At 43.2% G+C, this 23,321-nt stretch overlaps 1 protein-coding gene across 1 annotated transcript in view; it reads left to right on the top strand.

Moving 5' to 3' along the window:
• GRID1 (glutamate ionotropic receptor delta type subunit 1) overlaps window positions 1-23,321 on the top strand; it is a 753,633-nt gene that overhangs the window by 443,741 nt on the left and 286,571 nt on the right. Inside the window, exon 5 of the mRNA XM_025396749.1 lies at window positions 9,862-9,915. Coding sequence (XP_025252534.1) covers window positions 9,862-9,915 — 54 coding nt within the window. The remainder of the gene's footprint in view (window positions 1-9,861; window positions 9,916-23,321) is intronic.

Raw genomic sequence — 23,321 nt, forward strand, 5'->3', positions numbered from 1 at the left:
GGCTCATAAAAAAGAATACAAATTATACTCAGCAGCTCTTATCAGCTTGGTAAAGAATTGCTACTTTCAACTTTATTGCCTTAAAAAGAATTCACATGTTTCCATCTTTTAAAAAAAGACTGGGGTTGAGGGAAGGAATTAGATTCATGTGCAGAAGTGGCTTGCCTGAGCATGATTTGAAGGGGTCACGGCATTAACCTTGAACGCTGATGCTTTAATTGAACAGCTGGGAAAGTGTAGCTATTCTCCCAGCGGATGTCCCCGCTGTGGGTCAGGGGCTCTGAGACTGACAGCTGCACTGGGAGGGAGGGAGTCTCCTGTCCCAAATGGCTCCACACCCTCCTTCAGCAGTATCTGATGCTGTGGTCCCTGGAGTTGGTCTTTGGATGCAGGCAGCAGCTTCTCAAACTCCAGTATGAACGTGAACATTTTCTCCTCCCTCCCTCCCACTGGAGGGAGGGAGGAGAAAACATTTCTAAACAGTTTTGGACTTTGCTTGTATTTGAAAATCACTTGAAGCTGGAGCTGAACAGCAGAGTGTATGAGAAATGGCTCAGCACAGCCATCTGCCACCCCAGGGCCGTGTCCCCGTCCTCAGGGACCGAGTCATGAGATTGTTCACAGTGTACACTGCAGAGGCTGGTGGCTTGCCCCCGCCGAACCAGAGTGAGCATAAATAATCTCAGAAGTGATTTGTTCCACTGTACATCCAGGTCCTCAAAAGGGGTTGTGTGACAGCATCCATGTGGCCAAAGGCCTGAATGTCTTGCTCCTCTGTGAGACAAGATCGGACAGAAAAGCTGGGCTCTGTTGCCTCCCATCAGGACATAGCCTGAATGCCTGTAAGAGTGAGGACATGGGGGGCCTTATTTGGTTTCTGTGCCCTCCAGGTGGCAGGGAAATTATGGGCCATTGATTAAAATCCAAGTATCCATTGGCCAATACTCACTGGTGCCGCCTGGCTTCACTTCTCCAAGTTGATCTTATTAGACAGATCGTGCCTGCGAGCAGGCTCCATTTCATTTTTTCTGCTGGTATTAATGTTTCCTTATAAATTGTCCACATGTAGCATATTCTCACTTTTTATTATAGTAAATTGCACTCCCTGCACAGCCCTGGAACTTGCCTCTATTTCATCTGAAGGATCCACAAATGATCTGTAATGAATCTTCATTCCCCCGGGGCTGTGAGAGGGCGCTTCTGCCATCCACACGAACAGGGAAGGCAGTTCAGACTGGCTATTGAGCTCAGACTTGGTCAACAAGAAGGACTGAGGCCAGAGAGGCCTAATGATTTACTAGAAATTTTTCACATCTATCAGAATTTTCCATGAATTTAGTCAATTATGCTTTCTTTCTTTCTTGTTGTTCCATAGCAACATAATAGTTTTTCAGAGATCTGAGCCAATGGCAAAAAAGTCTAATGCTGAACACTGTCTCTTCCAGTGTACTCTCTTTCAGTAGTATCTTTTTAAATGTCACTGATTGACCAAACTAGTCCAGCACTTACTGTGCTGTTAGGCATGATATATGGGAACTAGCATCAGGAGGATCAACACTCAGTCTGAATGAAGAAACAATTGTATCCTGGAGGAAAAGCTCTAGAATTTGATCATGTTTCCATCAGCTCCTAAAGGTCATGGCATCTTGCATTCATTCACTTTAAGTTCACTTTGTTTCTTTCTCAGATCCTCTCAGATGTGTAGAACGGGGTGTTATTTGCAAATACAGGCTGCAGTCACTTTGCACGGCACAATGTTAACCAAAAATCAAGTGTATAATCAAGTTCGTGCAAAGCAAGGACACTAGTTCCATATGCACAGGTTTTGGTTACCACAATACCATGCACCATGCAAACAAAGGTCACCTGTACATTCATATTCTTTTTAACTGTAGTAAGGTTTCTATTTATGCTCCCAGACTTCCTTCTACTCAGTCCCAGGAATGTGAATCACCCATTCATTCATTCTATAGGCACATTTTGAAGTTCACTGTCTGCCAGGTGCTATGTCCCACAAATGCTTCGTGGTAATTAGACCAGGCTTTGGACTCCAGGAGCTCACTTCCTAGTGAGGGACCAGAGGCTATCCCCATTGGCAAAAACATCCTTTGGCAACCAGAGGTGCACATGATCCAGGAATTTTGAAAGGAGGTGACAGGAAATTTTGGAAACCAGGATCAGACTTTGCAGAAGCCCCTGTAGCTCTCTAGGCCCCCACTATCCAGTCACCACTATCACTGTCACCTGAATAACCTTCTGGTTTAGCTGTTGTTTTTGCACTAAACACCTGTAAAAGGCACAGAGATGGAGTTTCGTCTTTTCTTGGTGCCCAAGTCAGTGGAACACGGTAGAAACCATATGGGTTTTGCATTGGAAAGGCCTGGTTACTCTGACTTTCTGGGAGACTTTGGGAAAATAACTTCATCCTTCTGAGCCTTGGCTTTTCCATTTGTAGGCTACAGTTCAGTAGCCTCTTTCAGTGGGCCGTTGTGAGGGCTCAGGGAAGGATTGTGTGTAGAGGGCTTAGCTCAGGGTCTGGGTTGGATGAGGTGTTCTGGAAATGCCAGTGATTGCCCCCAGCCTGCAACCAGCCTTCCACTCCAGCCTTTCCCAGCCAGTGCCTTCCCTGAGCTCCTAAGTGGCAGGTTCAGCTTTCTCCCAGCGAAACAGCCCTCTTAAAGGCCTCCCCCAGAGCTGTGGTTTAGCGCTTCACAGGGTAAATTCTACACCTTTCTCAGATGACTTTGCTAGAGCCAGGAGGGATTGCCTTGTCTCCACCATCCTTCAGTGACCTGAGCCCATGCACTCCCCCATGTTCAACTGCTTTTCCCTGTGCCCAGATGGGGTGTTTCCTGTACCTGCCAAGGGTGGGGGCCTTGGGCTTCAAGGATCCTCCAGCAAAGAGATGGGTGAGGTGGGAATAGATGACCGTCAGGAGGGGCTGACTCCTGGGAAAGGCTTGGGAGAAAACACTGGAAAAGAGACCTTCTGGGATCCAAGATTCCCCAGTGGGATCTAAAAATAAGGATGGAGCCAGAATTAGGACTCGTGGGAGATGAAGAGAACTTCAGGGCAGTTTTCTGGTGAACACAAAGACCAAAGAGGCTCCAGAGAAAAGACTGGGGCAAGGAGAAGCAGCTGAGCCAGCATCTTGGGACGTTTTCCCAAGCAGGCAGGCCCCCAGGAGGCACAGGGTGGCTGAGAAAGTTCTGTGATAACTGCTCTTTAGGGGTTTCCTCATGCTTCCTGGCATAACTTCTGAAACTTGGGCCTCATGGTGTCTGCTTTGCTGATTTCCTTTTAAACAGGCTCTTCAAATAATCCATCCTCCTGCAGCTAGCTACGCCCCTTCCTTGCAAATGGAGGGGCGTTGCGCTCCCGCGTGCTTTGGAGGGGTGACATTGCACAGAGAGCATTGTTCCTAAATGACATGTTGTTGCAAAGGCAGCGGTGGGCCTTTAACGTGAGCTCAATATCTGTCCTTGGGAAAGTGCCAGGCCCTGGGCTCCACGGGGGGAATGTTCTCAAATGTTAGAGTTGGGGTTTTAAAAAGATGCTAATTGCTGACAAGCTTTCACTATCTCAGGCTCCCAGTGTTGGGGGGATGCCTAGATAAGTGGTCAACAATTAACACATACATAAATAATTGGTGGCATTTGCACTTTGTAAAATAAATCCTCAGCGATGTTATTGGAAGGCTTCCATGTGGAGGTTTTTTTCACTCCATTTACTATTCCTTTAGGCCAAGATAAAGAGAAACAGTCTCACACTTAAGAAATGCAAGTGGAATAATGGTCTCAGGCTTATGAGAGCAAGTTAACCTGGAGAAGGACAGCACTGTGACTTGTAATGGTGTTTTCTTAGATATGAGAAAAAAGACCATTTGTTCCCATTGTTACGGGGCCAGGTTCAGACCCAAAAGCTTTTTCAGACAGTTATCTGGGGCTTTTGGAGAGCAACATGACCAAAAGAAAGAACACAGGCTTTGGAGACAGTTGGGCCAGAGTTCAAATCTAACCTCTGCTGAGTACTGGCGAAGGGACCTTTTGCAAGATACGAGTCTCGATTGAGGTCTCAGTTCCCCATCTGTGAAGCAGGGATAAGAACACTGCATGGCTTGTTAGGTTGTTGGGAGTAAATGAGGTGTGTGGGTTGTGAAGCAGAGGAAATGTTGTATTGAAGTATCTTGGGGGGGTGGTTAATTAAAGCAAGCTCTCGTCGCCCTTGGAAATGTCTCCAACTCAGACTTGAGGGAAAAGCCAAGGACACAGAGGACGGGGCCCCAGGCTGGAGATGCCTCCTCCAGTGCGTTCAGCCTCACTGTTTTCTCTACCTCCTTCCAGGCTCTTGGATGTTAGAACTGATCCTCACTACCGTATGGTCCAGGGGCAGCTGTCAGCTCTCCCCATCACCAGTCTAGGAGAGCCACCTCCACCCTTGACTTTCATGTCAGTGCTCAGGGACTCCTTTCTGTGCAGAGTCTGTTTGGAAGCTGGGAGCCAGTGCTTGGCTCACATCTATTTCCCTATGAAAATCGTGAGATCAGGGTGGCCAGAGCAGGACCCAAATGTCCTCTGGCCCTCAGTGGGCCTGCAGAATGGCCTGTTGGTGTCCTCTGTCACTTACAACTCAGCTCTTAGGCATCACTGGGAAAAGGCATCTGAGATTCAGATTGAGGCTGTTGCTCTTGAGCAGGGAGACACATTCCCTTCCACAGTCAGTCGGCTCCCCCAGCGTGGGAATAACAGCCGCCTTGGGCCTCCTTTAGCTGGAGTTTGCCTATAACAGCACACTTTTCTTTCCAGAGGGTGGAATGTGGGTGTCAAGATGTGGATGTGCACATAAGTCAACACACGTGTGGACACTTAGCTGTTCCTTTTACCCCTGGCTGACTGTGCCCAGCCTCCCAGCTATCTCATGTGCCAGTCACCACCATCAGCATCTGCTGTCTCCTCCATTCAAAAGAGGCTAAAAGAGAAGTCAGCTGGATGCTTTGCAACTTCTTACATCCTTAACTCTTCTTCTGAAGTTCTGTGTTTGCCAATATATGATGGCCACAGGAGCCAGGCAGACTGGCCCAGTGGTTTGACTAGGTCTCGTGGGATTCACAGCAACTTAGAGGGTTGCAGGCATCTGGCCACTGCAGTAATTCCTTTGGGCTTATTGGGCCCTAGTTCCCAGCTCCCACAGGGTTTGTGCCCCCAGCCACAGTGTCTCACTTCAGGAGAGAAGTCTAACTGCAGACTGCAGGGAATCAGCCACCCTACCTACGGGGAGCCCACCCTGAGCAGGAGGCCAGCTCCCGTCCCCTCCCCACCCATAGGGTACAGGGGCTGCCCTTTGCTTGTCTGACTAGGTCATCACGTCTCTGCTGATGCCCTCAGCATTATGCAGCTCGATCCACACTGTGGCCAAGATGGGAGGGAAGCACCACATCCTGCTGTCTTGAAGGGGAGCACATGGAGGTGGTGGTGCCCAACACTTTGCAAAGCTGTATTGATTGTTGGTCTTTTTGCCACTGGTGTCTCCATGATGGCAGAGATGAGGTTCCTGGTTCACTCCCCTACCCAGGAGAATTGGGATGGCCTGTTGGGGTTGGGTGGGCTCTGTCTGTTGAATGAAGGAAGGAATGAATGAATGAGGGATTATGCACTTGTACACATTCAAAAGAGACCATCGAATCAAGACCAGGCTGGAGACTCCAGTAGAGGGAACGGGAGGAACTTTGTGCTGACTGATCATCTTTAGTGAGCTCCTCCCTGGGCTGGAAGTGTCACCTGTAATTTCATTTGACTCTCACAATAACCCTAAGTGGGAGGTGTTTGTCTTGAGTTGGGTTCGCAGAAGTAGACATGGAGATGAATTTTTTTTGTATGACAGTGATTTATTAGAAGTTATGGGGAATTTAGAAAAGAAAGACAGCAGGGGAGTGGGGACTTAGAAGAGGAACATAAAGGAAGCCAAACAAGGTGATTTTGGCTCCACCCTGCAGAGGAATTCTGGAAACAGCTGAGATCACACTCTGGAGAAGTCTCCATTAGGGAGCAAGGCAGCTGTGATTTGTTTTCGTGGCACTCTGGGTCCCTGGTTAGGGGCGTGCATTCCAAGCCACCGTGAGTGCCAAGCAGGGTTCAGGCAGCCTGAATTGGGGGTGTTGGCTGTTGGGAGTGAACACACATGCTGAGTCAGTGTAATAAAAAATGCTAACAAGATTCACAGGGACTGTGGGCAGAGCCCCCTGTAGCACTGTTGGTATTCAAATGCCTTATGGGTGTGGAAACTGCAGCTCAGAGAAGTGAAAAGTCTCACCCAGGAGCACTCAGCCAGGAAGTGGCAGAACTGGGATTCCAGTGCACTCTGCCTGCCTGCTGGAACTCTCCATGGCGTTCTTACTCTGCAGACAGAAGGGAGGACTTACCTCTACCTGCTGCAGATGTAGCTGGAGAGGAAAAGGGAAAGGGCAGCACTTAGAAGGGGAATTAGTGGTGCTGGGAGGGACATTGCCCACTAGGGTGTGAGCATTTAGGACTCTTCCCACAGAGCTGGCAGCCCTCCAGTAATTGCTGGAGTAGCGTGGGGTGATAGAGGACAGGGGGAGGCAGGCAGTGTTCCTGCTAAATGTGCTATAGCTTCTCCTTCTCTCCATCTATCTCAGCCTCTGTGCGAATGGCACCCTCTGGAAAAGGCTGGAGAAAGGCGCTATTTATCTCCGTGTGGGGAAAAGAGGCTTAACAAATTAGCTGATGCTTAATTGGTGAGGAAAAGTAGGACAGAAAAGTTCACCAGTTGTCCCATGGGGTTTTCTGATCAATTGTCTCCACCAATATCTTCCCTGCATGGGTCTGATACTAGGTGGAAGTACTTCTTAGGGTGGCCAAATCTCCCACCCACTCCCTGGGGTCTCCCAGCAACTGAATCAGGTTGTCTGCAGTGCTGGCCTCTTCCAGGACAAGCAGAGAACCTCTCACCTGCACAGGTATACCCAGACCTTCAGATTCACAGAACTGCATATTCTGAAGCAGGACTCTCAGCTCCTGAAGCCAAGAGGCAGGGTCAGAGCTCTGAAACAGCACAGGATCTCAGACACAGCACAATTGCCAGTGAATTAGGATCCCTAGCAGTGGGGCCTGCAGGCCCTCTTTTTTAAAGCTCCCTTGGAGGTTCTGAAACACAGCCAGACTGGAGAATCATTGCTGAAGAATGTCAGTGCATGATAAAGCTTTACTTCTCACAAATGGTCAACCTTCTTAGATACATGACACTGTAAAGAAAGTACTGCTCACCTTCTGCTCAGGCACTTCCTGGGATGGGACGGCGCTACTCCTGAGACATCCCATTTCATCTTGAATGACTTGGAAAGTCAGAAAGTTGTCTCCTATATTGAATTGACATCTGCCTCCCTGATTATGGGAGCCATTGGCTCTAAGTCAACACTCAGAAGATGCACAGAGCAGTTCCAATCTCTCTTGCACATGACAATTTAAAGACACCTGTATTATCCCACCTCTAAGCATCCCTGATCACTTTAACTGTCCCTCTTCATGACTGGGCTATAGTGTGCATTGTCCTTCATCGAGTGGGGTGACCTGGTTAGGTCCACCTGCCAAGGGGTGGAACAAACTCCTCCCACACCCTCCTTTCCATGAGTTGAGCTAGAGGTGAGCTTGAGCCCAGCGATGTGCTTTTACATACCTTGGGAGACAGGAAATGGCAAGTGTTATCTACATTTTATGAAGGAACAGAGACCAGAGTGGTTAAGTGACAGCTGGGTGGAGGCAGTCCCCTTTGGTTTTTCCTCAAGAGTGCTGCTTTCAAACTTTATTTCCCCATTTGCCCTTCTGCTCCTGGAAACTGAGTGTAGGGCTTGAGTTTGGCCTTGTTAAACCACATGTCTTTAGATTCAGTTCAGTGTTCCAGCCACTGAGATGTTATGACATCCTCCCAGATTTGCATCTGTGCACATTTAATAAGAGTATTGCCAGTGTCCTCTACATGAGTGTCAAGGAAATGTTGAATTGTTGGCAATCGAGGTGAGCTAGAGCCCAGTGATGTTCTCAGAGCATTCTCAGCCCACCCTGTCTCCACTTCTCCCTCCATCTCTTCATCAGTGCTTCCAGGCTTTTGAAGACCTCCCTGAAAGTCTGCGTGTTGACAGGAGAGAGGCTCTGGACGGGGTGGCTGAGACTCCACCCTGAAGTGTTCTCCTTCCTCTACCCTGACTGAAGGTCCCTTTGAGCTTTGGCTCTTCAGCCCTTGAAGCTTCTCTGGAGAGAGCCGGGTTAACTGAGTTTGTAGAAAGGGGCGGAAAGTGTCTTCAGGATACAGCCTTGCAGCATACCCAGGTACACGGCTTAGCATCTCTTGGAGCCTCTTTTCTTTCCAGTGCAAAAGAGAGGCACCCTGTACATGATAGTTTGCAGGCTGCAGCACCATGCAGACCTAGGGTCACTGGTGGGGTTGTTGGCACAGGCCCTGACACCTCCATGCCTCATTTGTTGGGAGTGAGTCAGATCTCTATGTACTGATGAGGAAAGATATTCGTGTTACACTGATAAATCAAAAACTAGAGTCTTAACTGGATGTGTATTTCATGGTCTGATTTTAATGAAAACACTTGTCTGATATCTACTTGTAGCTATTTACTTGCGGAGGTAACTGTAAAATCTTCTAGAAGGTGACACCTCAAACAATGTTTAGAGAGTAAATTTGGAGGGATAAAGGGGGAATTTTCACTATGGCAGCATATTTTTTTAAATGGGATGGGATGATGGGATGTTGAGCATTTTTATTTTTCTGCATTTTTTTTCGATAACAGGAATAATAAAATTACATTTCAAACAAAAAAACAGGACTCCAATCTGATAGCTCTTGTCCAGGTTCATAGTCGGCCTGGCTCAGTGCCCAGGCTCAGCAAGCACTTGGCACCTGCTCATGGGATGTATTCATACGGGACATGCTTGGAAACCATCAGTCTCTTCCAATTCTTCCAATCTGTTGGCTTTCCAATTGAAGGAGAGGGAAAGCACTCATAAACACATACAGGAAACAAAATAATTAACTGAATTCTGTCTGCCTCGGCCTTCCACTTCATTTGCATAATCAACAATGTTTACTGAATACCTGCTGTGTGCTGGTTACAGCTATTGGGACACAGCTGTGACCTAGGAGATGTGGCCTTTGACATAATGGCAGAGGAGATAAACAATAAGAAATATTCTGGCAGAGGAGATAGACAATAAGAAATAAGTAAACTGATAGCCGTTCAAGCACAAAGATGGCAAGTGCCATAAAGAAACAGAAGAAAACACTGTAATACAGAGTTACAAATGGGGCTATGGCCTAGGAACTAGAAAGAGCTTTGTTCTATGGATCCTAAAGAACTGAAGGAAGCTGGGAGCCCCAGAGCTGCTATGAGCTGCTGTCTTCCTGAATGTCACTCAGTACAGCTGGACTAGACAAGCCCCCATAAATCCCTCATTCCAGTTTCCTGATTCTGCAGCCTGGAATAATGATAACACTCATCCCCTAAGCGCCCCAGCAGAAAAGTGTTTGCAGGCATTCCTAGGGAAGGGAGGCTGTACCTGTGTCTGTGACCCTGTGCTGCCTGCAGGAACCCAAGCATCTAATCTTTCTCTGGGCTGATGCAGGAGAGCGTGGAGGGAGAGCAGGAAATCAGATGTCTGTGTTCAGATGAAGCTTCTTGCAGCTAAGGCAGCCAGAGCAGGCCCCAGGGGGATGGCATGTTTTGTGAGGAAAATATTCTCTAAGAACAATGTTTATAAAACTCTGTCTCGGCAATCATCCTGTGTCTGCCAGCTTCTGTCTTGCTTCTGTTCATGTTCGTTCTTTTTCTCTCTGCAGGCCGTGGAGACCAACCTGGCTTCCAAGGACAGCCACTGGGTCTTTGTGAATGAGGTAAGGGCTCTAGAAATGTGATGAGCAAGGCCTGGACTGAGCCCCTAGCCCCTTGGTAAAGCTCAGCATGATCCTTTTGGGTTCAATTCTGACTTAGGGGGCTGTCGTGAATCCTGGGGCTCCACCTAGCCCAGGCAGGAGCTCAAAGAGTTGAACTTGACCTAGCAGGGTGCTCACCTGGCAGATGAGAACCAGAGAAAGAATTCTGACCCAGGTCCATGAGGAAGTCAAAAGTCAGAGGGCAGTGGTGGCAGGGATGAGGTGTGCTAGGTGAGGTGAGGCAGCCAGTGGGAGCCAGGGGCTGGAGCAATTAGGGCAGGCCATGAATTGGGATGCAGAGGCGGTGGGGCAAAGGAATGAGTAGGGGAGGAAGGCTGAATTTCATGCAGGATGGTAAGGGTGTGCATGAGTGTGAGTGAGAGTGTGTATGCAGGGTGTGCACATGCATGCGAGAATGTGAATCCAGGTGTGTGTGTATGTCTGTGTTAATGGTGTGTGTGTGTTTATGAGTTGTGTGTGTAGGTGTGTGTGAACATGCATGTGTGTGGATGTGTCTGCATGAAGGTGTGTGTATATATGTGTCTGTGTGAAGGTGTGTGTATATATGTGTGTGGATGTGTTTGAGTGTGTGACAGGTATGTGCATGCATGTGCAAGTGTGTGTGTGAGTGTGTGCATGTGCAAATGAGTGAATATGTGTGTGGCTGTGCATGTACAAGAGTGTGTGTGTGTTTGTGTGTGTCTTTGTGTGTGAATTGTATGTGTTGAGTATATGTACAGGGGTGTGCATGTGCAAATTTTGTGTGTGCATGTGTGTATGTATGAGTGTGTGTGCATGAGTGTGTATATGTCAGTTTGTGTATGTATATGTTTGGGTGTGTATGTATGAAAGTGCATATATCTGTATATGAGTTTGAGTGCTGTGCTGTGTGAGTTGTATGTGCATGTGTGTTTGTGCATGTGTGTGTAAGTATGTTTGTGTGTGCAACCAGTACGTGTAGGGATAAGTGTACCCACGTAAAGGGAGTAAATAGGAAGTCTCTCCCATGACTGACCATCCCACCAGCTTGGCCCCAGGGAGGAATGACAACACCAGAGATCATGGTGGCCTGGCCTGCTCTTCATTACTTGTACCCTGTCTGGCCCTGGCCTCCTCCATGCTGCAGGCATTGCATGAGAGTGGCCTGAAATCGCACACCCTAGCTTTCCCAAAGAATCCCCTCTGCCCACATGTCCTTTCAGGAGCACTGACTCAGGTGGCCTGTGTGACCTCAGTGCGCTATATTCACTGACAGCAGACTCAGAATGTGTTCTTGGTGCAAGATTTCATCATGGCTCATCATGGCTATGGCCTTCAGCTGCTCCTAAATTAGCTGATCAATTTCTAATGGCTTCATCTGGAAGATGCAGGTTTATTATGTAGGCAATTCATTCTTTTATGATGTCTGTTTCCTCATTAGTTCTTTGCTAATATGTCTGAAATAGTCTTGGGTGGCTTATTTTAATAATTGTGCAGGTAGTATCAGATTGTAACTACTTGCAAAGTCCACTTTTCATAGATTTCCCTTCATGAATTCACATCTTATTAGCTCCATGTCCACAGATGCCAGTTGGGGATGTGTAGTAACTGTCCATTTACCGTGGGGTGCAGGTGGTTGTGCTGGTAATTAGAAGGGACATGACTGCCTCCTCCTGTTTTCAGAGCCTGTGAGAGGCTGCCTTGATCCTTGAGAAGTTTGAATTCTCTGGGGTTTGCTGACTTCTCTATGGTTCTTCACAGTCCAGTTTTCTTTGTTCCAAAGAAACGATGCATTCCTGAAGTCAAATGTCTGATGCTGGTTTTACTTTTTTGATGAATCCTCCAAATTGGATAGCCAGTGTTTCTCTGTTACCAGTCTTCAAAAGAATTGCTCTGCTTTTACATTCCTAACCTGTTTTCTTTTCTTTCCCCAAATCCCCACCCACCCTCAGGGGCCACCTGTCTGTCCCTCTTGATTCACTCTTCAGGGCTGGAGTTAACTTCAGACTAACCCAGTGTGCGGTGCCCCTAGGGCATTCCATACTGGTAGGCACATTGGCATTACTGGGGCAGTTGGAACCCAGGGCTGAGTGTCATCAGGAGGAGTCAGATATGGGGTATACCTGTTGGAGCCACACTGGAGCGGCTTAGAGAGGATGGCAGTGTGGCACCATAGCCAGATGTGTACCCTGCACCAGCCCGGGAGCACACATGGATGGTGCGAGTATCTCTGAGCTGAGTGTGTCCTCCTCCAAATGTGAGGGGCCTCCAGGGACCCCAACTCCCTCCTTTCTTGGCTTCCTTTTCTGTGAGGCAGGGGACAACATCTAATATTTCTTATTTTTATTTTTTATTTTTTGAGACTAGAGTCTTGTTCTGTTGCCCAGGCTGGAGTGCAGTGGTACGATCTTAGCTCACTGCAACCTCCGCCTCCCAGGCTCAAGCAATTCTCCTGCCTCAGCCTCCTGAGAAGCTGGGACTATAGGTGTGTGCCATCTCGCCCAGCTAATTTTTGTATTTTTAGTAGAGTGAGGTTTTACCATGTTGGCCAGGCTGGCCTCGAACTCCGGACCTCAAGTGATCAGCCCTCCTTGACCTCCCAAAGTGCTGGGATTACAGGCATGAGCCACCATGCCTGGCTAGCTAATATTTCTTAATCACCTACTATGCGCCAGGCACTTGTCACTGCATTTGTTACCCTCCTAGTCCTCATCAACAGCCCAGTGTGGCAGTTATCCTCATTTTGCAGATGGGAAAACAGAGTCTCCAGAGGTTAAATCACTTGCCCAAGGTCATGCAGCTATTAATGGTGTATCTAGGATCCTATTTGAGGACCGTCTGGCTCCAAAATTTTTCCATCAAACAGTAGCTTCATGCACATGGCCTTGGCAAAGATCCCTAACTCACGGTCAGTGTCTGATTCAGTGAAGCCAGTCAGTGGGGGTCAGGTATATACACTGACGGGGAATACTCTTGGGCTGGCCTTTGGTGCCAGCTCATGGACTTTTTTTGAAGTCTTCTATCAGAAAGTAGGGCCTGTTGGAAAGCTTTCACCCAGGCACCCCAGGGTAGCCTCTGGTTAAGGACTGAGGTGTTTTCCAAATTACATGTAGGCTTATCCTTAGGATCCGGCTATATTCAGGACTACTGTTTCCGGTTTCAGCATGGCCCCAATTGAACACAAAAGTCCTGTTATTCTTATTACAATGTGATATCATTTTAGGCTTTGCCCAATTTTTAAGCTATCCAAGTATAGAGCCACAGGCAAATGGTTTCCCAGCCACCTTCCTGTTTGTCTTATATAATGACTAGAGATAAAGTAAGGGGGAAAAAATAAAGAGAAAAGGAGAGTCAGGGGCAGGCATTTACTGGCTCACTTTCCAACATGCTCTAGAATTCAGCTGCTTCACTGGGTCCTTGCCTTCCCACTTCTTGAAACTGCTCCCCCACTTCTCTGGATTAAGTTCAGCTCCTCAAATAAGATCAGGTCTGTGCCTCCCCGACACCGCAGGTGTCTTTGGGGCCTCCAGCATGGCCCTCTAGCTGTGCCCCCCACTCACTCTCATTCCTTACAGGTTCTGCCTTTCAGTTTCCTTCTCTGTATTTGATTTGTTTTATGCATTTTCCTGGATTCAAAATAAACACTTGAGGGCACATGTTTTTATTTGCTTTCTTTATGCAGTGTTTTTCTAAATACACCTGCCCTCTTTCTGGTGAATATTGGTGCTACATATTACAGACCTGGTTTATTTGGAGAAGAAATAATTGGATGCAGAGGAAGCCTTGTGTGAGCCCTACTGACAGTTCCTATAGGTCTCTGGGCACCACTCTGGGGACACTGGAGAGCGGGTATGTTTTTAGATCTGCTAAAAGTATTTAAAGAATATTTTAATTGACTGATTAGGTTGCAAATTACCTTAGAGAGGGTAGGGGACTCAAAAGAACTTGTGGAAAACAAAATGAACTGTTAGTCAAGGTGGCCACTGAACTGTGAGTCCCTTGAGGGCATGGCCAGATTCAGCTCATCACTGAATCCTCAATGCCCTCAATAAGGAATAGATTCTTCAAATGTTTGTTTGAAGGCAGGTCGATGTACATAGTGTAGAGCAAATTGCATTGACAAGCATTTCCCTGTCTGCTCAGAGAAAAGACAAAGGCAACAATTAAGTCCTGAGTTTCAGCGATGGAAAGGACCTCTATGGGTCATTCATCAGATGTTGCCAAGTTCAAGCCCAGTCAGCCTTGACTCTGGATGAGGCGGGTGGCTTTTGGAGCCTCTTTAGCAGCTGAGGTAAAATGTTTCCTCTCCACGCATCCTCCAGCAGATGCCAGGAGAGTCGGGGATCCCTGTGGGTCTGGCCTTTTGGGAACTTTGTTCAGGGAATTCTCCCATAGAAAAATCAGTATGACTCTCCAGCCTCTTGAAGAACCAAGGATGATGGGGATTGAAGCACTCTGTTTGTTGATGGGCAACTTCCATTGTTACATGAATTCTTCCAGCCATTGAACCAAACCACACACATACTTTGGTGGAAATGGTTTAAGGTGCTTAACGGATGATGTGAGTATGCACACATAACCTTTGCGCCTGGGTTTTATCAGAGAGTGAGGCTCTAAGAGGTGATCTGTGGGTCAGCAGGGGCCAGGAGGAGGTGACTTCTAAAAAGGGAGGAGGTATAGTCAGCAAGCCCTTGCCACTTCTTCCCGATTGCCAGCGTATGTCGGTGACTCCACATCTCACGTCCATTCCAGACCTTGCCCTTGAACTCCAGATCCAGAGATCCAGCTTGACTCAAGATCCTCTTGACTTGGCCACTTGGAAGCTCCATCACCACCTCAAACTCAGCGTGTCTCTCTCCAAACTCACCATCTTCCCCAAACCTGGCTCTCTCTTGGTGCTCCTGATCTCAGAGACCACTGTCGCCATCCTTCTGGTTGGCTCCTCAGACACAGAAAAGACAAAGGCATGATAAAAGAAAAAGACTGTGATGTGAATGCTGAATCACATAGCTTTAAGAAATCTGCCACATCATCCAGCCCACTGCAGCCCTCTGCAGGATGACCCTGACCCCACACTTGCACCCTTATTTACTTCTTACTATTGCATTTCTATCTCATGGGTCATCCCTGCAAAAGGATGAGTGACTTCTTGTTTCTTGTATTTATTTTTCCCTGCTAGCTTTGGGGTTTTGGCAGCGTATTTCTTTCCACCTGCCATGTCCTTCTGAATCTGTGATTGTCTAGGAATTCCCTCTCTTGCAGGGATCTGCTTAACATTGCCTCTGCCAAAAGGACTTCTGTATTTCCCCAGTAGGGTGATTCTTTCACAGCCTCACCCCAGTTCTGCTGTGTTGGGGAATTGATGCACATGCCTGATTCCCTGGACAAGCTGATCTGCTTTCTCTGAGGTTCCCTAAAGTTCCTAGTATGAGGAGCTGACACACAGAAGAGCTCGCTGGGTTAAATGATCTGACTATTATCTTAAGAGACCCCCCATCTGCCACCCCAAGGACAAGGTCATCCCAGTGTGTGGACTTCTTCAGTACCTTCTGCCTAGACGCTCTCCTGTTCTTGAGCCTCAGGCTTCAGTCCCCATCTTATCACTTTCACTAGTTTGTCACCAACAAGTACTCAGTGAGGATCCTTAGGGGTCAGTCCTTGCTCTTAGAGCAGCCTGTCAACAGTCCAGGGACATCAATCCAGACTTTCAAGTCTTCCCTATCCTAAAGCACACACCAAGGTAAAACAAATGAAAATAAGATTACGCGCCACATGTATAACGTGGGAGAGGAAGATGCTAATGCTCTAATTGAAGAAAACAAAGAAAAAGACCATGATATGAATGTTGAATCACATAGCTTTAAGAAATCTCTGTTTGGGACCCACAGAAAGAGAGGGAAGGAAAAGATTGTTTTCTTCCTTTTATTTTGAAGATTCCAATTCTGTTGGACTGTTCAGTCCCTGTACCATTTACCATCTTCAAATTTAATTTAGTAACACTCAAAAACAATTATGTTTGTCATAATTGTTTTACTTGTTTCTCTCCCAGCTTCACCGAGGAATCTTTGAGGACAGGGAGCACATCTTACTACCTCTGTAGCCCCAGCTCAGAACTCTTGAATGAAGACCAAGAGTTGCCATTTATTAGACCTTAGACAGAGCCAGACATTGTTTTTGAGTATCACCTTCATTACCTTTTTCTTTTTTTCTGAAAAAATAACAGCTTTCTTGAGGTTTAATTGACATGCAATACATACAATATTTAAGTGTATAAGTTGTTAAATTTGGCATATGTATATACCCAGGAAACCATAACCACAATGGAGGTAGTGAACATATCCATCACCCCAAAAGTGTCCTCATGGCCCTCAGGAACGCCACCCTCCTGGCCCACTTTCTCCCACTTTCTAGGCAACTACTGATCTGTTTCTGGCTCTACTGATTATTTGTATCTTTGCGTTTTATGTAAGTGGAATTATGGAGTATGTACTCTTCTGCTTTTGGTATGGCTTATTTTATTCAATGAAGTTATTTTGAGATTCATCTTATGTTGCAATGTATAGCAATAGTTCTTTCCTTTTTATTGATGAGGAATATTTATTTGTACATCTGTAAGCCACAATAGGATTATCTATTCCTCTGTTGATGGACATTTGGGTTGTTTTAGTTTTTTTGCTATTACAAATAAAGCTATTATGAACATTTATGTATAAGTCTTTGTATGGACATATACTTTCCTTTTTCTGGGGCTTATACCTACAGGTGGAATTGCTAACCCCTATGGTAGATTTCTGTTAACTTTTTAAGAAACTGCCAAGTTGCTGAGAGTTCCAATTGCTTCATATCCTCTTCAGCACTTGGTATGGTCAGGCTTTTTGATTATAGTCACTCTAATGGGTGTGTAATGGTTCTCACTGTGATGTTGATTTTTCATTTCCCTGATAACTAATAATACTTCCTAGCATCTTTTCTTGTGCTGGTTTGCCATTTAGATCTAAGTATCTTCTTGGCAAAGTATCTGTTTAAACAACTTCCCCATTTATATTGGATTTTTTGTTTTCTTATTATTGAGTTCTGAAAATTCTTTTTATATTGGGATAAAAGATTTTGTAAAAATCAGATATATACTTTGTAAATATTTTCTCCCAGCCTGTGGCTTTTCAGTCTCGCACTGTCTTTTGAAGAAGAGACATTTTAAATTTTTATGAAGTTTAACTTACCAATTTATTCTTTTAAGAATATGTTTTTAGTGTAGTATCTGAAAAATGCCTGTACTCTTGATTCTATTCCATTGATCTATTTTTTTTTCTATCTTTATGCCAATCCCACATTCTTTTGATTACTATAGCTATAGCTTTACGATACGATTTGGAATTAGATTTTGTTAGGCTTCTGCCTTGTTCTTCATCTTCAAGATTGTTTTGGTCCTTGAAATTTTTGTATACATTTAAAATCAGCTTGTCAGTTTCTACAAAAAGCTGACTGGGATTTTATTTGGTATTGCAGTGAATCTGTACTCCATTTTTGGGAGAATTGATATCATAAAAATAGTGAGTCTTCTCACCCACAAATAAGATCTATCTCCCTAATTATTTAGATTTTCTTTAATTTCTCTCAATGTTTTATCTTTTCCAGTGTACAGATCTTTCACGTCTTTTTATCAGATTTATCCCTTAGTATTTTATATTGTCAGTGCTACTGACAATTATACTTTAAAACAAATTTTAATTTCCAATTGTTCATTGGTAGAATATACAAATGCAATTGATTTTTGCATATTGATCTTGTATCCTGGAACTTTGCTAAACCCACTTACTAATACTAGTGGAGTTTTTCATAGATTTCATTAGATTTTCTTAGAGAAAATATTCTTGACTATCATGTCCTCTGGGAATATGACAGTTTTACCTCTTCCTTTCCATCTGGATACCTTTTATTTCTTTTTTCTGCCTGATTGCACTGATTAGTACCTGCAGTTCAATGTTGAATATAAGTGGTGACAGGAGACATCATTTTCGTATTCCTGATATTAGGGGGAACACACACAGTTTTTCATCATTAAGTATCAGGTTAGCTGTAAGTTGTTTATAGATGTTCTTTATCAGATTGGGGAAGTTCTCTTCCATTCCCAGACTGGTGAGAATTTTTATCAGAAAATGATAATGGATTTTATCTAATGCTTCTGCATCTATTGAGATGATCATATGGTTTTTCTTTTTGCAGAATATGCTGAATTACATTGACTGATTTTCTAACATTAAAGCAATCCAACATCTCTGGGATAAAACCTACTTTTCACATTATATTATCCTTTGTATATATTGTTCTATTTGATTTGTTAAATTTTTGATTAGAATTATTCTCCTATGTTCACCAGGTATATTGGTATTTATTTATTTTTTCTTTTTATATCTTTCTTTAGTTTTGGTATTGGCATAATGCTGGCCTCAAAAGTAAGCTGGGAAGTATTCTCTCTTTCACAGTTTCTGGAAGAGTTCATAAATAATTATTATTTTTTTCCCCTAAATGTTTGTTAGAATTTACCAATGAAGCCATCTGGGCCTGGGGTTTTCTTTAGAGGAATGTTTTAACTACAAATTACATTTATGTATTAGACATAGAGCTAGCTATTTGTTCTCAAGTAAGTTTAGTAATTTGTGTCTTTCCAGAAATTTTCCCATTTCATCTAAGTTGTCAAATTTATAGGTACGGTCCAGGCATGGTAGCTCACCCCTGTAATCCCAGCACTTTGGGAGGCCAAGGCAGGCAGATCACTTGAAGTCAGGTGTTCCAGACCAGCCTGGCCAACATGGCGAAACCCCACCTCTACTAAAAATACAAAAATTAGCCAGATGTGGTGGTACACCCCTGTAATCCCAACTACTTGGGAGACTGAGACATGAGAATCACTTGAACCCGGGAGGTGGAGGTTGCAGTGAGCCGAGATTGTGCCATTGCACTCCAGCCTGGGCAACAGAGTGAGACTCTGTCTCAAATAAACAAAACAAAACAAGCAAAAAAATTTATAGGTATGAAGTTCATAATATGCTGCTATTATCCTTTTAATACTTGTTGAATCTATAGACATATGATTTTTCTCATTTATAACATTCATTATTTGTCTCTTTTCTTTTTTTCTTGATCAGTCTGATTGGAGATTTATTGATGTTATTCATTTCAAAGAACCAGTTTTCAATTTCATTGATTTTCTCTATTGTTTTTCAATATCCATTTATATTAGTTTATTGTTTTGTCTTCATCATTTTCTTTTCTCTGTTTACTTTGGCTTTAATTTGCTCTTTTTTTCCCCCTAGTTTCTAGGGAACAAGGTGAGATAATTGATTTAAGACCTGTCTTTTTCTTTGCTATGTTTCCCCTTAAGTGATTTAGTGACATCTCACAAATCTTGATATGATGTGCTTTCATTATTTAGTTCAAAATACTTTCTATATTACTTTTGGATTCCTTCTTTGACCCATGGGTTTTAGAAGTATGTTTTTAGTTTCCAAATATTTGGGGATTTTAAAGAAATCTTTCTGCTATTGATTTCTAATTTAACTCCACTGTGGCTACAGGATAGAGTTTCTATTATTTGGGTCCTTTTAAAATTATTGAGACTGATTTGATAGCCAGTATATTGTCTTTCTTGCTAGATATTTCAAGCATACTTGAAAAGGATCCATTGTCTGTTGTTGTGTGGAATGTTTCATCAATGTGAATTAGGTCATTTTAGTTGAGTGTTGATTGTGCCTTCTGTATCCTTTATGATTATTTTGTCTACTTTTTCTATCAATTATTTAGAGAGGAATATTAAAATATTCATACTTAATTGTGAGTTTGTTTATTCCCCTTTCAGTTTTATCAGTTATTGCTTAGTATATTTGGAAGCTTTATTTCAAGGGGCAGAAATGCTTAGGATTTTTATGTCCTCTTGATTTATTAACCCTGTATCATTAGGACATAAATTAGGATTTATCCCTGGTAATTTTTTCTGCTCTGAAATATACTTTATCTGATATTACTACAGCCATTCTATATTTATTTTGACTTGTGTTAGCATAATACCTTTTTTCACCATCTTACTTTTAACATACTTGTTTCTTTATGTTTAAGTATATTTCCTGGAGGCAGCACTTATTTAGGTCTTGCTATTTTATCCATTATAACAGTCTTCACCTTTTAATTGAGGAATTTTAGATAATTTATACTGAATGTAATCATCAATATTGTTAGGCTCAAGCCTGTCTTCTTGCTGTTTTGTATTTGTTTCGTTTCCTTTGTTTCCTTTTTTCTCTTTTAAAACTTCTTATGGATGAATTGAGAATTTTTTATGATTCTATTTTAATTGTTTTATTGGCTTATGAGCTATAACTCTTTTAAAACATTTTAGTAGTTGCTTTAGGATTTATAGTATACATCTTTAATTCACCACCATCTACTTTTAAGTGAAATTATACTATACCACATATATTTCAGTATGAGTATCTTACAATAGTATCCCTCCGTGTTACCCTCCTGGACTCGATATAATTGTTGTAATAAATATTACTTTTATATGTGTTATATACACAAAAATACATAGTTATTATGTTTATTAAAACAGTCAATTATCTTTTAAAGAGATTTAAGTAATAAGAAAATAATCTTAAATACTTTTCTCTGCCGTTATTATTTCAGGTGGTATTTATTTTTTTGGTGTGAAGATCTGTAGTTTGATCTGGTATCATTTCTCTTCTGCTTGAAAGACTTCCTTTCACATTTCTTATAATACAGTTCTGTTGGTGGTGAATGCTTTCCACTTCTGTATGTGTGAAATGACTTTATTTCACTTTCATTTTTGAAAGATATTTTTACTAGGTACAGAATTCTAGGTTAACAGTATTTCCTTTCAGTACTTTAAAAATGTTGCCGCCCTGTCTTCCTACTCATATTAATACTGATAAGCATCTGATATTATCCTTACTTTTGTTTTTCTGTACATAACATGCTCTTTATCTCTGGTTTCTTTTAATGTTTCTTCTCTTTCTCTGGTTTTGATCAATTTGATTATCGCGTACCTTGGCATGGTTTTCTTCTTGTTTTTATTTTTGTGTGTGCCTGCACTTTGTTGAGCTTCTTGGACTTGTGTATTTATAATTTTCATGAAAATTTTAATCCATTATTACTGCAAAATGTGAAAAAGATCTTTTATATTTTCTATTATTTTTCTGCCTCCATATCCTCTTACTTGAGATTTTGAGTTATGCAGATATTAGTTTTTTTTGAAGTTATCCCACATATCACTGATGTTCTTTTCCTCTTCTTTTTTTCTCTCTATTTTGTTTTGCATAATTTTTATTGTTATGTGTTCAGATTCAGTGATATTTTCTTTGTTGGTGTCTAATTTGCCAATTATTCTGTGCAGTGTGTTTTTTAAATGTCATGCCTACATTGTACTTTTGATCTCTAGAAGTTTGAATTGAGTCTTTTCTTTAAATCTTCAATGTCTCTACTTACATTTTGAATGTGAAAAAAGTAGTTACGATAACTGTTTAAAGTCATTGCTAATTCTAATTCTGTTTTAGTTCTGGGTCAGTTTTGTTTAATTGATTCTTCTTCTTCTTATGGCTTATGTTTTTCTGAATGCCTGGTAACCTTTGATTGATGGCCAGACTTTGTGAATTTTACTTTGTTGAGTGCTAGCTCTTTTTTGTGTTCCTATACATATTCTTGAGTTTTTTTTTTTTTTCTAGGATACAGTTATTTGGAAATAGTTGATCCTCTTGCTTTTGTGATTTAATAGGTGTTTCTCAAGTAAAACTCAGTCTAGGGCTAATTATTTTACACTGCTGAGGCTAGACTACCTAAGTATTTTGCTCAATGCACATGAAGTATGAGGTTTTCCAGTCTGGATGGTAGGAAGAAACACTCTTCCTAGCTCTGAGTGAGCTCCGTACACTGGTTTGGTTGGTTCTTTTACCAGCCTTAGGTAGTCTCCTTACATGCATGCTCTGGTCAGCACTCTGCTCAGTATTGTCATGGGGGACCCTCTCTGAGTGACCACATTTTTCTCTCTCTGTGCAGTTTTCTCCTCTCTAGTACTCTTTCCTGCAAACTCTAACTGCCTTGCTCTTCCAGTCTCTCGGGTCCATATCCTTAACACGTGGAGTCTGCTGAGTTCCGCATGCTTCCTCTCCCCACCTGCACTGTGGCATGGAAATTCTCTGAAGGCAGTGATTTAGCTCAGTCATAAAACTTGCCTTGTTTCCTGTCTTGGAGGATCGCTATTCTTCGTTGCCTATTTTCCAGTGTCTTGCAAACTATTTTTTCATAGGTTTTTCCTAGTCTTTTTGGTTATTTCATATCAGAGGGTAAATCCAATCGCTGTTACTCCATCTTGGTTAATTATAGGCGTCATCTTTGTTATCTGACTTAATTCTCAGAAGACTTCTGGTATTGTGGAGCATATTTTGAATGGGGCAAGACAGATGACCAGATAATTATTACATTTATAATTTGATGAATTTGTTAGATTCTATGTAGTGTAATAAAATCATGTAAGGCAAAAAGAAGGAGAAGGAATGGATTCTACTTTACATAGGGTGCCCATGAGAAATCTATTTGATGAGGTAACATTTGAACAGGGACTTGAAGAAATGAGGAAGTGAGGAAGCTGTGCATATATCTGAGGGAACAGCATTCCAGTTGGAGGAGAGAACAGGTGTGAAGTCTCTGAGTGGGAGTCTGGGGATAGGCTTTAGGAATGGTACAGAGGCCAGTGTGGCTGGAGCAGAGTGAGTGATGGAGAGAGTGGTGGGAGAGGGGTTAGAAGCATGGCAGGGAGCCAGGTCACGTAGAACTTTTCTGGCCTTTGTAAGACACAATTCTTGTTCTGAGTGAAGTTGGAAGCAAGGAGAGGGATTTGAGCAAAAGATGGCAATCTATATATATATATTTTGAAACTATACCCTCGTAACTGCCTTAAGAGTAAGTGAGGTGGTGAGGGGTGTAGGGATGAAATAAATTATTTATCAGGCTATTGTGATTATCTAGGAAAGGAAGGGTGGTGGTTTTGACTATGAGGTAGAATGGAGGAGGTAAGAAGTAGTTGGATTCTGTATATATTTGGGGTGGGGAGCAGGTAAGATTTGTTGTTGGATTAGGTGTGGATTATGAGAAAAGAGAAACATCAGGTATGATTCTAGGATTTTCATTTGTTTTTAGCTTCAGGAACTGAAAAGAGAAGACATTTCTTGAGATGAGGAGATTGCATATTTGAGGGGTAAGATCAGGAATTTGGTTTGAATCTGGTGATTTTGAGATACCTATTAGACCATTACACAGAGATGGTATGTAGACACTAGACATGTGGCTCTATGAGTCTGGAGTTCAGAGGGAGGGTAAAGCTG

The sequence above is a fragment of the Theropithecus gelada genome, chromosome 9, assembly GCF_003255815.1.
Source record: "Theropithecus gelada isolate Dixy chromosome 9, Tgel_1.0, whole genome shotgun sequence".
NCBI classification, from domain to species: domain Eukaryota; kingdom Metazoa; phylum Chordata; class Mammalia; order Primates; family Cercopithecidae; genus Theropithecus; species Theropithecus gelada.